At 41.4% G+C, this 16,280-nt stretch overlaps 1 protein-coding gene and 1 long non-coding RNA gene across 2 annotated transcripts in view; one reads left to right on the plus strand and one right to left on the minus strand.

Annotated features, from left to right (window-relative positions):
* The window catches only part of LOC116695758 (abnormal spindle-like microcephaly-associated protein homolog), a 4,323-nt gene extending 700 nt beyond the window's left edge, over positions 1-3,623 (plus strand). Inside the window, exons 2-4 of the mRNA XM_032526212.1 lie at positions 1,413-1,596; positions 2,175-2,321; positions 3,575-3,623. Coding sequence (XP_032382103.1) covers positions 1,413-1,596; positions 2,175-2,321; positions 3,575-3,623 — 380 coding nt within the window. The remainder of the gene's footprint in view (positions 1-1,412; positions 1,597-2,174; positions 2,322-3,574) is intronic.
* Positions 3,624-11,488: 7,865 nt separating this feature from the next.
* LOC116696272 (uncharacterized) lies at positions 11,489-16,079 on the minus strand. The gene is made up of 3 exons (XR_004333669.1): positions 16,042-16,079; positions 12,207-12,384; positions 11,489-11,525 (listed from the first exon to the last, which is right to left on the minus strand). It is a non-coding gene; the product is annotated as an uncharacterized LOC116696272 (long non-coding RNA).
* Positions 16,080-16,280: the final 201 nt, after the last annotated feature.

Consider the following 16,280-nt stretch of genomic DNA (forward strand, 5'->3'; position numbering starts at 1 on the left):
ACTTGACTTCCTCTCTGTGCTTTCTGAATGCTGACTGGATCACGGTGGCAGCCTGATGCCAACAAGAAACCTCTTCTCTGACCTGCTGGCCTCTGTATGCTGCCTGGAGGACAACAGCAGCACTGCGCATTTTTTGGTATTTTTGCATATGCTCCTTTGCGGCTACATCGATGTCATCAGGCTGCCACCGGGGAGAGTGATCCAGTCTGCATTCAGAAAGCACATAGAGGAAGTCAAATTCCAGGCCATGCGTCTTCCCTGCCATTATCCATCACTAGATACTATCGCGCACTTTCATTCTTCAGAGGCAAGAAAGGAAATGTACCTAAAAATGAGACATTCTGCCTTATTCTTCCGAAAACGCAGCTTTCAGCTGTCATCGAGTGCGAACCAACATCTGCAAGATGCACAGGGACCCGCTACTGTCATCCAAGTCAACCTCAAGAGACATAAACAGCAGGTCAGCCTAGCGGAAGAACGCGGGGCCTGGTGTCTTACAGAGAGATTTAGAGCTCAGAGACAGAGAAACATTGAGTAAAACATTATCAGGATGTAGAAAAGCTTCATCAAACCAAGCATGCTTTTCCGTGGCATGAAATCCAGGAGAATGCCTCAAACAAAGGCATCATGCTGCCAGTATTATACCAGAAGAGGTACAGAACATACAGTGAACACAAGCAGTATCTGACTTTGAAATCCCTCCGTCATCAACCATTCAGCGGAGGTATCGGCCACTGTAGCCGCAAAGGAGCATATGCAAAATACCAAAAAATGCGCAGTGCTGACGGTTGCCTCCAGCCGGCGCATACAAAGCCTGAGGTCAGAGAAGAGGTTTCTTGTTGGCATCAGGCTGCCACGCGTGATCCAGTCAGCTTCAGAAAGGCACAGAGAGAAGTCAAGTTCCAGGCCATGCAGCTTTCTGCCATTCATCCAGAGATACTATCGCGCCTGTATTCTTCGAGCAAGAAAAGGGAAAGGTACCTAAAATGAGACATTCTGCCATATTCTTCAGGCAGCTTTCAGAGGTCCTCGAGTGCGAACCAACATTGCCAAGATGCACAGGGCCGCAACTGTCATCCAAGCAAACCTCGAGAGACATACAGCAGTCAGCCTTCGAAGCAACGCTGGGCAGCCTGTGTCTACGCAGAGGTTTAGAGCTCAGAGACAGAGAACATGAGGGTAAAACATTATCAAAGAGGCAGGAAAGCTGTCATCAAACTCCAAGCTTCTTCTGTCATGAATCCAGGAGATCCTCAAACAAAGGCACATGCTGCCAGCGTTATCCAGAGAGGTTACAGAGGCTCTCGAACCAAGCAGTATCTGAAATGAAATTGTCTTGCTTACGATTCAGCGAATATAGATCAATACTGTTGCAGCTAAAGCACAAAGAGTCAATATCTGGAAATGCGCAGCGCAGCCATCATTGTCCAGCAGCAATACAGAGGCCAGCGGTCAGAAAGGAGGTTGCCGGTTGGCATCAGGCTGCCACTGTGATCCAGTCAGCATTCGAAAGCACAGAGAGGAAGTCAAATTCCAGGCCCTGCGCCTGTCCGCCATTATCATCCAGAGATACTATCGCGCCTGTATTCTTCAGAGGCAAGAAAGGGAAAGTTCCTTAAAATGAAGCAATCCCCCATCACCCTTCAGGCAGCGTTTAGGGGCTGTGTGTCAGAGGGACATAAGCAGACAAATGAACTGCCATTGTGATCCAGTCGTGCTGGAGGCTTAGTGCAGAGGCGCATCTTCCAAAGAGCGTGAGACAGCTGTGAAACTTCAGCGGGGGGTCCGGCATTGCAGCTCGGCAGGTTGGAGAGGAACAACTACACCCAATACGAAAGCTGCCATCACACTTCAACACACTGCAGAGGCTGATTGCAAGACGACAGGTAATGGGCTTTATTTAAAGTTTATAGTTTGCTAAAAACTGTCTCTGCCTTTCAACACAGCCTTAAGTTGGCATTCACTAACCTTGTAGAAAATTAGTTTTAACAGGTAATCTTTCAGAGCAAATTGTCTTACAATGGCATATGATTTGGTCAATAGACAAAATTAGAAATGAATATACTACAATAAGGAAAACTAGAAGGAGAAACTACTGCCTGTTGGAAAAAGCTGACCAAAAATAAAATTTAATTTGTAGAAAATAATTTCCAATCCTTGCTATTGTGTTTCAGGTACTTGAAAGAGCCAAGGCGAGAGCAGCGCTCCGTTTTACATCGGCCATCTTCCACCACTCTGTGCCATAAAGATCCAGCAGCTCTGAGAGCACACTGGGCTTTGGAGTCGGCCAAAGACAAATCCATTCTGTCGTCACCATCCAGGTACAGAAACAAACAACAAATCCATTTTTCCAAAACTCAATCTGTCACTGGAAAGCACTTCTAATGAATTTAATGAATCAGTGTGGAGCTCATTTCTTCAAAGCTACAAACATTTCCTTTTTTCCTCTGCGATGGGTGAGAGCGAGCAGCAAGGAGACAGTATCTGGAAGATAGAGGAAGTGTCATAGCGCAGAGAGCGTTCAAGCGCTGGTTAGCTCTTCGCCACAAGGTGGCGTCTGTCATCCAGCAAGCCGTCCGCAATTCCTCCTTCTCAGGCGCCAGAAGCGGGTTCACACAGGGCATTGTAAAAGCTCAGGTACTACTGTCAGTGGGAATTTGGAGCAAATGACTTCTGTACTGGGTTCACTTTTTCAGATGGGTCTTATACAACAGTCAGGTGCCCATATGACCAGTGTAACAGGTTTATGTTTGCTGTAATCATCTTCCTCCTGTTCATACAGGCCATTTGGAGAACCTCTTCAAATGCACTCTAAATGGAAGTGATGAGGACGACATCCAGAGTCTTCCAAAGCTAGTAGTTTGTACACTAGTCCTTCTGTTTGATACTGTCCCCATATCTGCAAAACAGCCAGTAACCCTGTCCGGGACACAAAATGAATTGATACTGAAAAACGTCTTTTATTTATATGTGGACAAGTAGTCCCATAAAATGTTAGTTTCTGTAACAGTAATATTTTTTGACAATGTCCAACCTATAACTGGACATTTGAACACATGAGGGCAGTATGAGTCCTGGCTATATATTTTCAGGGAAATCAGGGAAGCTTGATACATGGTCATCATAAAATGTTATTGGATGGAATGGATTGTATAGAGAGTCCAAGATGAAGGTAATTTGATTGACTTGATAAACTATTTCAATCCTCCCTTTTGGCATCACATGGTAAACATCCTCCTCTGATCCTAATGATTAGCACCTCATTGTTTTAATTGACATTTTTTTTATTTGTCCAGTAAGTCGATTGAGACAGTCCACGTCACGACGACTTGTCACATTACACATTCATACCCGTTTGGGGTTAAGGGCCTTGCTCAGGGCACCTCAGTGGTGGTTTACATTCCCCAGCCAGATTTAGCCTGTCGTTCTGGGATTGAACCGCGATCTCCCCGTCACAAACTCGATTCTTTAACCTTTAGGCCCCCACTGCCCTGACACTGCATTCCGACACCAATATATAATTTAACAATTTTTCTTTCAATCGTCTCTTTCTCTTCCCTCCATCTCCCTCCAGGCTTTGTGAGAGGACACTGCTCCCGTCAACTGATGACAATGCCAAGTAGTGAGTTGAGACACCGCCTACGCAAAGTCCACTGCCGGCGTCAAAGAGGAGGACAAACTGTGCAACAAGACCTCGTCTGCCCTCGAATACCTCCTTCGATACAAACACTTCTCCTACATCCTAGAAGCCCTGAGAACCCTGGGTAAGGTTTGCTTCTCCTGCTAATTCCCCCATATGCCACAATGCAGCTTTACTGGAAACAACCTTTAATGTAGTTGGTAAGGCCAGCAGAGCACAAATCTGGTTCACAAAGTTAGTGTTATTATAAGTCTACTAAAGAAACAGTTCACCCCCAAATCAAAAATGCATATTTTTTTCCTGAGTATGCTTCCTTCTGCGTGGTGTTACAGTTGCCAGGTGTAGTTTGTGAAAGAAAAGGGTTCTTACATGAAACTGTTCACAACAGAGAGAGGGGTGAAATATGATTTTTTAATTGGGGTAAACTGTGCATTTTCAAAATTCATTTCAACATGCGACCAGTTGAGATCATGGTGACTCTGCATTGCTGGTACTATTAGTTTTTCAAGCACTTGATTTTTATGATTCCAGTACCCTGCACAATTAATCGCATTAAATTGGTGATCTCGATTTACCGGTTCACGATTTAATTTTTAAATAACTTTGATTTAACGATTCATTTACTCTTAATTACGTGCCAACTGCATCACAAATGCTACTACTTACTTCTGTGGTTTTAACATAGACTGGATAAATAGGTTTTAAGTGCTCCAAGCGCTGCATGCTCTCCTTCTCTTCTATGTTTACAGGCTTGTTGTGATCAAATCGTGCATGCCTAGATTCCACTCTAGACAAGTCTGGCTGTACCCACTGTATTGTGCAACAGTTTAGACCGAGAAACGGGAAGACTTTGTAGGAAGTGCGGGAAACGGTTCCTCTTCTGATGTCTTTTGGTTGTTTGTCATATCAAAAGTGCTTGTGTTTTCAAGATGATACAAAGTTCATTACATAAGAATGTGCCTTTTGCAATTTAAACATCCAGTAAACATACAGTATAAGTGCTGCATAGACAAACATTTTTTGAGTTTCCTTGGCTAATACTTTACCAACTTTGCCATTCAAGGCCTATAATTCGCTTTTAAATTGACCCCTTTTTTTTTTGCTTCAACAATGGTTATTTAAGATTTTTTTTCCCCCTTTTAATTCAGAGTGACGAAGAAAAATGATTTAAGCTTCCATTTAGTTCATTTCCCCACAGTGTTGCATAACAAGGGAGAATACAATGTGAATTGGATTTTGAACTGTGTTTTCCAGGCCAGAAAAGCAAGTGACCCTTGATCATTATCAAACCACAACGTGCAATTGGGCTCTAAATATTCGGGAACACGTTTTTGTTTGGGATCTCTGCAGTCTACTCTGGTGATTTGTCATTCCATAGTATTTTCAGTTGATATTCCAATAGTGCTTACCATACTAACCTTCGTTTGTATTGTGAAGATTTGAAGAAGAGCTTGCTAAAGCCACCTGCTTGTTATAGGCTGCGTTATTGTGTACTTAACAGGGAAACGGAAACTGTTCCTTTCTATTTATATCTGCACACATCTGGATGCTAAGCTTCCCGTTCATTTACCAATTATGTAATTTTTCTATTATTAATTAACTCTTACTCAGGGTCTTTGTTTCTTTCTGTCCTTAATTTTAATTGCCAGTCTTGTTACCCCTTGTACAGCCATTATGTCCACATTATAATGATTATTTATCTAAAATCTAAATGTGAAGATATTTAGTTTAAACACCATTGTCAACCCTAGATATAATAATCTATATTATATTCTTTATTTACAACTCAAGGTCCATGATTTAAAACAACACAATACAAAGGGGTTCAGACCAGACACAACATAATATATTAGAATAGATCGCCCAGCCGTAGATATAAATAATAATTATTATCATTATTATGCCTGAATTAAATGATTAGTTGTTTGGTCTTTAAATGCAGAAAATATATGGGTGTACGTACGACCACACCAGACGTCCCCAGAGTGCTGTGAGCGGCTGGTAAGAGCGGTGCCACCACGTCATCTTCACACTCATCCGCTCCTGCAACAGGAGTGTCCCCTGCATGGACATCATCACCTACTCCATCCGATCCTGCCTCAACTCTCCAAGTACAAACCCAAGACCTGCTCTCTTATGTAGCCTGAAAAGTAATCAGGCTCTCGTGATCAGGTCTGAAATATCAAGATAATGTAAAAAAGAAAAATACTGATCTTTTGACTGCTGAAAGGTTCCTGGGGGGGCGCAATGTTGTTGGATTCTGAAAAAGCCATGTGTTAGGAGAGAAGGACACGCTGTTTGATGCTGTCCTCCTACTCCTTCATGCCTAATGATCAATCTCTTTCTCTCCCTGAACCTCTTTCTGCTTGAGCAGCACTGGTCGGACTGGTCCATTTTTAGATTGATGGCGCCGTTCAGGCTGGGCCTCATCCTCAACACTTGCCTTTTTCAGTCGTGGAAATATACTTTTCAATACTCAATCTGTTTAAGCAGCAAGATTCAGTGTAAGAGATGGATAGAAATAGATATTTATATATTAGATTGTGTTTTAACTTGGGTGACCAGATGAGAATGGGTACAACTCGGAACTAGACGGGGTGGGGAGGCATGAATTTCAAAACACTGCACCTAAATGATTATTTTATTTTAATTCCGATTCAACTGTCATGTAAACCCGAAAATAAATAAAAAATCAGCTCATCAGCTGCTTGTTATTATACATGACGTCCTCCTCCTGTCTAAGAAGGATGAGACCAAAGTGTTGGTCTGTACTGTTGTGCTGTTATGTGGCTTTGCTGCTAGCATGTAGCATGTACCACATTCCTTCTTATATACAGGGCAAACCTTTTGATTGCATCACGTAAAATCTGGGTATCCAGGGGCATTTCCCGCCCATTCCTCCAGGTACCTGCGAGACATTTTTAGTGTGTGTGTCTCAGAAATGCAGCTGAACGAATACGCTGCATTTTTTTAAATGTTAAAATAAAAAAAGAATAACAAAACGCATATGTTGCGGCCGTGTTTGATTGTGTGGTGCACCGCACACATGGTCTGTGAGGGGAAACCCTGGATGTAGATGGATTGTTTTTGGACAGCCAGGCTAGCTGCTTCCCGCTAAGCTAATTGTCTCCTGGCTCTAGCTTCATGTTTAGCAAACAGACTGTATGGATACGGAGTTAAAAGAATAGTTTAAGTCGCACACGGTGCTGATAATCAGTTACTACCATCAAGTTGTCTGGAGTGAAAGTAAGTTCACATGATTATTGGCAGTGAGTTTAGCTGAGGATGGATGAGACCGCCACAGTATTTACTCAAACCGCTCTGATCTCTCACTTCCCCACAGGCTGTCTGTTCCTTCTCACATCAGGCTCAGTTTCTCTTCTCTGCTCAACCAAGTTCTCAACTGACCTTTTTTTGTCTCCTTGTGGAAAAAAAAGAAAAGTTCTATAAGCTGATATTTCACATTTAGGCAGACTTTTTTAGACCTGATTCCATGACTTTTATGATAAAATGACAACAAACTTAACTACTGGATTACATTGCATCTGTCACATGTCCTTTACCAGTTATTTCATAAATAACTGTACCTGGATAACTGAATATAAGGTAAGTATGTATTCTTGTTTAAAAAAGAAATCCCAACACATTATATAAAAGTATCAATCCAGCAGATAACATTGATTTTAAGCAGTCTTGCAGTCAGCCGGAATTATGTAATGAGGGCATTAAGGCGTTTTGAAGATATATTTTTTAGGATTATTTTTGGGCATTTTCAGCTTTAATTTTGATAGGACAGCAGAAGAGATGAAGGGAATGACATTCAGCAAAGGAGAGTAAACCTCTATATATCGCCCGCTCTCACCACCTGAGCTATCGGGGCATCCTAGTATACTTTTGGCAGTGAGAGCTGAACTGAGGACATTGCACCAAGATGTCAGACAAGATGCAGGTTAAATCTGATTCTCTGATAACTGGAAATGTTTTCTCCAAGCTCGGATACCCCATTTCCTTTTGCATATGGTTGGGCATTACATCCTCTTCCTCTTTTACCAGAATGTTTTTTTTTTTTTTTAACTTTTCAAGTTACTTTATTGGTGTTTTGAATGTGCTTTTGCCAGTGTCTTGGTCATCAACAATCAAACATAAAAATAATGAATAATGTCCTCTCCACTCACTCAGGTTTTTCTTTCCTCAGTACCCACAAGACCATCGAGGGCGTGTATTCAGTGGGAACTCTGTGGAATGCTACTGGACCGCTTCACAGATAACCGGAGAAGGCCGGGGATAAGTGGCAGAAAAGGGCGGCAGCATCTTCACCAAAGCCTGCTTCCTTCTCGCTCTCCTCCTGCAGACAAGCACCGTCTGTGGTCCGTAGTTACTATAGACTTACAAAAAAATGACACCAGAATCATTAATTTAAGCCATGTTTTTAACACCAAATTCAATTTTTACAGGAGACTGCTATTGTATTTTTGTAAATGTAATGCAAATGTTATTTTGTTTAGGAGGTTATGAGCTACCCAAGGCCTTGATAGGAACGCAGTATTTACCACCTCACTGCTCGCAAAAACAAGATGGACGCCGAAAGAACTGTTATGAAACAGAAGGTGAATGCATCAGTCAATGGGAGCTTCGCTGTTCCTGCTACGCCTGTAAATCCCGCCCTGTGCCAAGTACGTATACGTGTGGTGTACACGGTTCTGTATTTGTCTGAAATATACAGATGGTATGTGTTTGTCAGCCATAATTGGATTCTGTTTGTTTTTAATTGTTTTGTTTTGTTTTTTCAGATTTGCACCTGAGTGGGTTCTCCGAAAGAACACACTCCGAGACATTGTGGACCCTCTCCGGGCCATTACACTGGTCGCTAACACTCGTCCATTGTGTTTGTAAATGAAAAATTTCATACTTCTTCTTCTCATCTCAATTTTTTTTATTTTTTTTAACTTCAGAAATATTTTACAATGTTTGTTCAAGGTTTTTAAAATCATTTCCATATTTTCCGTGTTTGTGTGTGTGCGTGCGTGTGTGTGTGTAATATATTAATGGCTTTGTTTCTTAAACATGGGTGGGTTTCTTATGCGTTGACATTGTTTTGGCAGGCTGACCTGTGGTGTTTGTGTGTATGGAGTTCATTATCACTATTTCTAACTATGTTTACAGAGGCGAAGGAAACCAGATACCCAATTATTTGACTTTTTTTAAATTTTAAATGCCACTTATTTGCTCCCAAGTTCTGACCTCTGACATCTCTCCATGTCTAGTGCTTTATACAGGAAAAGCCAGTAAATTAGAATATTTTGAAAAACCTGATTATATTCAGTAATTGCATTCAAAAATGGTTAACTTGTACATTATATTTCATTGCACACAGACTGATGCATTCAATGTTTATTTTCATTTAATTTTGATGATTGAAGTGGCAACAAAATGAAATCCAAATTTCCTGTGTCCAAAATTAGAATATTGTGTAAGGGGTTAAATTTTGAAACACCTGGTGCCACAAACTAATCAGCTGATTACTCAAAACACCTGCAAAGGGCTTTAAATGGTCTCTCAGTCCAGTTCTGAGCCTACACAAACATGGGAAGACTTCAGATTTGACAGCTGTCCAAAAAGGCGACCTCGCACATTGCACAAGGAGGGAAAGACACAAAAGGTTATTGCGGAAGAGGCTGGCGTTCTCAGAGCTCTGTGTCCAAACACATTAATAGAAGGCAAAGGAAGGAAACCTGTGGTCGAAAAAGTGTACAGCGACAGGTCACCCGCGCCCTAGTCAAGATTGTGAAAAAAAAAAAACCATTCAAAATATGTGGGGAGATTCACGGAGTGGACAGCTGCTTGGAGTCAGTGCTTCAAAATCCCCACCAAGAGACGCTTGAAAGACATGGGTTTTTCAACTGCCGCATACTCGTGTCCAGCCACTGTTGACCAGAAACAGCGCGAAAAGCGTCTCACTGGGCTAGGGAAAAAGAGCTGGACTGCTGTTGAGTGGTCAAAGTCATGTTTTCGACTAAACAAATTTTTGCATTTCCTTTGGAAATCGAGGTCCAGATCTGGAGGAAGACAGGAGAGGCACAGGATCCACGTTGTCCTGAATTCTTTGTAAAGTTTCCACCATCAGTGCTGGTTTGGGGTGCAATGTCATCTGCTGGTGTCGTGTCCCTCCTGTTTCCTGAGACCAGGTCAACACAGCCGTCTACCAGCAAGTTTTAGAGCACCTTCATGCTTCTGCTGCTGACCTGCTCTATGGAGATGGCAGTTTCAGGTTCCACAGGACTTGGCGCCTGCACACAGCGCAGAATCTACCCGTGCCTGGTTTACGGACCATGGTATTTCTGTTCTAATTGGCCACCAACTCCCCTGACCTTAGCCCTATAGAAAATCTTGTGGGGTATTGTGAAAAGGAATATGCCATATCATACCCAAAACGCAGAAGAGTTAGGCCACTCTCAGAGCAACCGGGGCTCTCCATACACCTGAGGTGCATGCCAGACCTCATCGACTCCATGCCACGCCGCATTAATGCAGTAATTGAGGCAAAAGGAGCTCCAACAAGTATTAGTATTGTACATGCTCATATTTTCATTTTTATACTTTTCAGTTGGGCCAACATTTCTAAAACTCCCTTTTTTGTATTAGCCTAGTAATATTCTATTTTGTGACACACGGAATTTTGGATTTTCATTTGTTGCCACTTCAAATCATCAAATTATGAATAAACATTTGAATGCATCAGTCTGTGTGCAATGAATAATATCAATTACAAGTTCCCCCTTTTGAATGCAATTACTGAAATAAATACAGTTTTTCAAAATTCTAATTTACTGGCGTTTTACCTGTAGGTCCTGAGCAGGTGTGGTTTTCAGGCCTGTGTGTGATGACTATACCAAAAAGTGTGTACACAGAGTGCAGTGGCAGTAATTCCCCATTGGGGACTAATACACAAATTGATCTAATTATCTATCTAAGTTGCAGCGAAACTTTAGACAAGGACACTTATGAACGCATGACTAACGTACAGTGAGCATTGTATTGAAAAGTCACGTACATAGATTACCCCACCTCCATTCTTTATTAAATGTTAGACTACAATTTCTATTAGTCTCAACCAGTGGTTTATTTTTTTTGTACAATCTCCATTGGGCTCAATAATTGCTGATTCATCATGTGCAAGACAGAAAAATATAATGTAGTACATTGCACATGATCTATCCGTCTCTGGAGTAACACAGGGGTTATAAATGTCAAACAACACCTCTGGGCACGTCTGGTGCACCAAAACACAACCAAACAAATTCCAGCCAATCACAGACAGATGGTTTGGGGTGGGTAGTTGACAGTTAGTCATGACAGTTACAAAACTAGGGGGGGGGGGGAGCTTTGCTCTGTTGTGTTTGTAATTTACTTGAAACGTCAACAGAAGTGAACTTGCAGGCACTCGGCGCACCTTTAGCATCGCCCCATGAACTCAGTCCTCACTGCAGCACCCAGGTTTGAGTCCGACCCTTGTCCCCTTGCTGCATGCCGTCCCCCCCTTTCTACCGCCTTTCCGGTCCTATCAACAAAAGCCCAGAAGCCCCCCAAAAAAAAACACCTTTCAAACGAAATGTTGAGTCTACTCATAATATGTAGGCTATATCGTGAAGCCGAACAGAGAAGAGATCAAGTAGGTTTTATTTTAATGTTCACAACGTGTTACTTTGAGGAATCTCACTGCAGGTAGGCAGGGAATCTCACCACCATACCCCTCTGCCGCATTGCCACTGCACCAACTGATTCCTCTGGCACACTTGACTCAATCATTTCTCATGAGTGAAAAATGTCCTGTCATTAGATTTTAAATAATTATGTTCTTGATAACGTCTTCATTCACAATACAGGTCTGCAAGAGACAAATAACATTTTGTTATAGCAGGAATGACTGTAAAGCACTGTAAACATGTTGGGCGAGACGTCTAGGGTTTAATTTCCACTGGGACTGGGGGGACATGTCCACTCCGTTCAAAATATGTTTGGGTCACCCCCACACACAAATTATTTGATATTCATAGATAGATAAATAGCTTTTTATTAGACTTATGGTCCATAAAAGAAAAACCGCAGAAGATACAGATAACATACAGACCCAATTCAAGACAGCTATACCAGATCCCATAAGGGTGACTGGTATTGCACACACTGAACCTCGGGTCAGTCGATGTGAATGACAGTTACAAGAAGAATTTCGGCATTTTTACATAAGTAGAATATTGTTTTATTTTATGACTTGGTGATGCACCCTATACTACACAAGAAAGTAAGACATTTGTTTTAGTTTAGTATACTTATTCTGGAAGAAGTTATCATTATGATCATTTATTATTTCCTAGTTTGCTATCACACAGTCTAATCACTTAAGTACGCAATGCAGGAAATGGGATTTCAATAGAATTTTTTTTTGTGGCTAATGACCCCCACACCCCTTGTTTTCTCCCTGCCGCAGAAAAAAAATTTCCAGAAATAAACTCTCTGAAGTTTGTCCTATAACTGCAACTTTGATTGATTGATGAAGAGCTGTAACTACTGAGGCATCTCATCTGTCCGATCCATTTACCGTTGATGCAGGTTCTGTTAGGCTCACCCTCCATGGTGAAGTATATTTGACACATGAATTCACCCTTTCTTTGTGGCTGTAATTACTTTTCAAGGTGTACTTGATGTCTCCATCTGTGAGAGTGGTGGACTCCCACAGCCTACACTCTCTAAAAAACATATAGGTACAGTTAAGGTCTTAGATTGCGCACAGTAACAGTTATGCCACTGAAAGGCACAGAAAGGGCCAACTGTGAAATGATTTTATAGTCTGGCCACAAAATATCGATGCATGGAAAATGGCAATTTGATAAAATGGGTCGTCCCCTTAGCACTTCTTCTCTTTGAGTTGATTTGTTTTATTTTATGAAAGGGGACAGTGACAGAAACAGGAAAACTAAAAAATGAGGCGCAATGTTACAAGACAAGACGACACCAGAGGCAGATGATTCACAAAGCAAAACAACAAGTATAAGTGAAAACCAAATTGAGAACATCTGGTAAGAAAATAGAAGCATGAACAGTATTAAACTAGGATGAAACAATACGTAAAATTCATATTATTTGATTTACAAACTAACAGAAGGATTTTTTTTATAAATAGTGTTAATGCTAGACTGTATATGCATTGACATCCCGTGTTTAGCGTCATGCAAAAGATGTATGATGTTTAAAGGTGCCTTGCCACAGTATTTCATTACTTTTTGGTATGTCTGAACATTCTACCAAGACTGCTGTAAAAATGCATGCCTTGGTTACCTTGTTTACAAGCGGTTCTAGCGTGGTATGACAGCCTGCAGGAAGACTCAGCTCCGTTTTGTGCCAGTTCTCATCAATATTTAATGAGCTAGCTGCTTGACTCTGACTGGCTCACATCTATCCAATGAGAGCCATGGATATCAGGCATCCTTTACCCAGTAAAACTCAGCAGCTCATGATATTAACGAGCTCACGCAACATACATCACACTGACCTTTTTAATTGTGTCTAATTTCTCCACTATTTCTTTTCATGCTAGAGCTGACAGACAGGTACAGACCATTTCACATTCACGACATAACACAAACACATATGGACCTACCCCTTTCAGGAAACGCAACGTAAAACGGTTTTGTGTGGCAGGGCACCTTTAAAGCAAGACCAGAGAAATTTTCAACCAATCATGTTTCCAGAATTGTTCAGTAGTTTGTCAACAGTGAACGGCCATTCTGCATTCCCTTTGGGGGGGGGGGCGTTGCTCTACGGCTATAACTACTATCCAAAGTTTGCCAGATTAGGTAGCGGCTCGGTAGTACCAATTAGACATTAATGGGACAATTCTCTTCCAACCCTGTAGGGACAGAATGTGGGAGAAAAAGTTACACTAGGGTTGCTTTAACTGAGTCGTTTGGGATTTATGTCTTTGACCCTGATGGACCAGTTTTGACTGGCAAAAACGTTACTCACAGTAGGTCTAATATCATACCATGGGAAAAAAATTATACAAAACTTGAACGACCAGTGCAAAATATAGGCGAGAAAAGTGCATCCAGTGCAAAGAGGTCTTTCACGTAAGGTTGCAACAACAAGCTTTCATGAGTGCTGTATAGCCTATCACAAAGTCAATTGGTGGCAGCTATAAACTTAAGAGTTTGGCACCCAGGTAAAAAAATGTGTATTAATGTGGCATAAAGAAGCCAAGAAAAGATGGAAAAATTCCAAAGCATCAAATGACAGAGTTGCATTCATCTAAATTGTCACAAAATTAGTTAGATTTATTTCCATTCATTTACAACTTTCAAAATAACACTTAAAAAAAAAAAAAGCGATCTGCAAAAGTTGGGGCACCCTGCAGATTTTATAGTGTGCACCTCCCCCTTTGGAAAGCTGAGACCTGAAGGGTCACGGATGTTCTCAATCATCGTCTGGAAAGGACCAGGTGATGTCAATCTTAAGTCTTTAAATGCCCGAGCTCATCTGGACAACTAGACAGTGCACCATGGTTTCTTCTAGCAGTTGTCCTAAAACGTAAACTGAAAATTAGATGCCGCTCACAAAGCAGGGAGAGGCATAAGAAGATAGCAACGGCGTTATTCAGATGCCAGATCCTCTGTTCGGAATGTAATTAAGAAATGGCAGTTCATCAGACTGGAAGTGAAAGCAAGATCTGGAAAACCAGGTAAAATATCAGGACAGAAACAGCTGCAGGATTGTGAGAAAAAAAAGCAATCCAAACCCGTTTGACTGCACGATCCATCCAGTAAAACGGCGCAGACTCTGGAGTTGTAGACACCATCTACTCTATAAGAGAACTCGTACAAAATATGGTCGATGCGATGCCATCAGAAGAAACTCTTCTACGGTCCTCACCAACCGACCGTAGATCAAACAGAACTTTTTGCAATGAGGCAAAGGTACATTGGAAGGGACAGAAATTTAGTGAAAAGACATTCGTCCAACTGTTCAGCATGGGGGTGATCATCATGTTTTGGTGTTGTATTGCAGCCATTGCACAGGTGAACATTTTACGAGTAGAAGGAAAAATGGATTCAAATAAAATTTCAGTCCAATTTGGACGTTAACATTTTTACCATCTTGAAAACCAAAGTTGAGTTAAAAAGAGGATGGCTTCTACAAATGGTAATGATCCTAACACACCTCAAATACAGGTGGTATTCCATTCAAGGGGAAACTGAAGTTTTTTGCCATGGCCTTTACACATCTCCTGACGCTCACATAATTGAAATCTAAGGATAGAGCAGTGCGGACAGAACAGCCAGAAACTATCCAAGAACGGGAAGACTTTGGAAGGAAGACTGGCGAAGATACCTCAACAAGATCTGAAGAACTCTTTGCCGGCTACAAGAAGCGGTTTACAAGGCTGTGTATACCATGCCAAACTTTCAACCTCCACTGTACGTTCACACGCCAGTTGGTGGGGGGCTAAGTACGATTTGCGACCTTTCCACTGGTGGATAAAAATGTTAACTGGGGATTGCATGCATTTTTGGTTGTATTTTACTATTTTTATATTATTTCATAACCCAGTGTAGACTGACCCGGAGCTCACTCAGCAACTCTTGGGACAGTAACCTGTCCTAGGAGATTACCAATCTCTGATACTAGTCCCAGTCTTATGCCATGGCCACGTTGTCTGGTGTGATGGTTGGCGCCATTGTCTAGGTTAAATTAAAATGAGAAGTTGTGTGCTTGGAAATCACAGACTTGAAATGGATTCGATTAAATCATTTACAATATAATTTTCCTAATACAATATGACTCATAAGTCCTTTTTTAAGTCCATTATGTTTCTAGGTAGATATCTATTCTCTTTTATTTATTTATTTTTGCGTTGCTGTATGTGATGACAGTGTTGCGGTGATAGAGTATTGTTACATTGTGCCTGTGGGCTTCATGTGATTGTATCAATGGTATGTGTAAATTGACAGCCGTATCTGTTTTATCCCATCATTTACAGTTCAACACTGTAACCCCTTAAAAATATAACAAAAATAGGTTCTCATCATAAATGTCGATGATACAATAACAATAACCTTAAACGGTGATGTCACTTTGCTCAAAGCTCACACTTCATGCTTTTAAACTCGTTCCTTGTTTGGAGTAGGGACACGTAGGAATTAACAGAAATGTCTATGGCAGCAGATTGTAAACCAGAACTAATAAAACCAAGTGGTTGAGGTTCCTGACAGCTCTTAATCCGCAGGCCAAACTACGTAATCCTGACACATGGATTATTCATTGTGTCAAATCATGTCGTGTCATGTAAAAAACAGAAAAGCAACAACAAGTGCGAACACTGACGGTGTTCTGTACCTGAACCGTCTCACCTGTACACGGTGTACATCCCGTCCAAACCATCTCTCCAAGGTTAGAGTGAATCGTTCTGATTACCCATCTTGCGCCGATAACGCTCTGTTCACTTGTATGCTGTATTTCGATTGTTATTGTCAACAAGCTCTGGCCTGCTCGCAAATTGGTTCTTTCTGTTGCATGTTATTTCTAAAGACAAAATAACTATGTAACACATAGGTGGTGTTCTTACGTCAGCAGCATAAAAGCTGCTTTC

This window comes from Etheostoma spectabile, chromosome 9, assembly GCF_008692095.1.
Source record: "Etheostoma spectabile isolate EspeVRDwgs_2016 chromosome 9, UIUC_Espe_1.0, whole genome shotgun sequence".
NCBI classification, from domain to species: domain Eukaryota; kingdom Metazoa; phylum Chordata; class Actinopteri; order Perciformes; family Percidae; genus Etheostoma; species Etheostoma spectabile.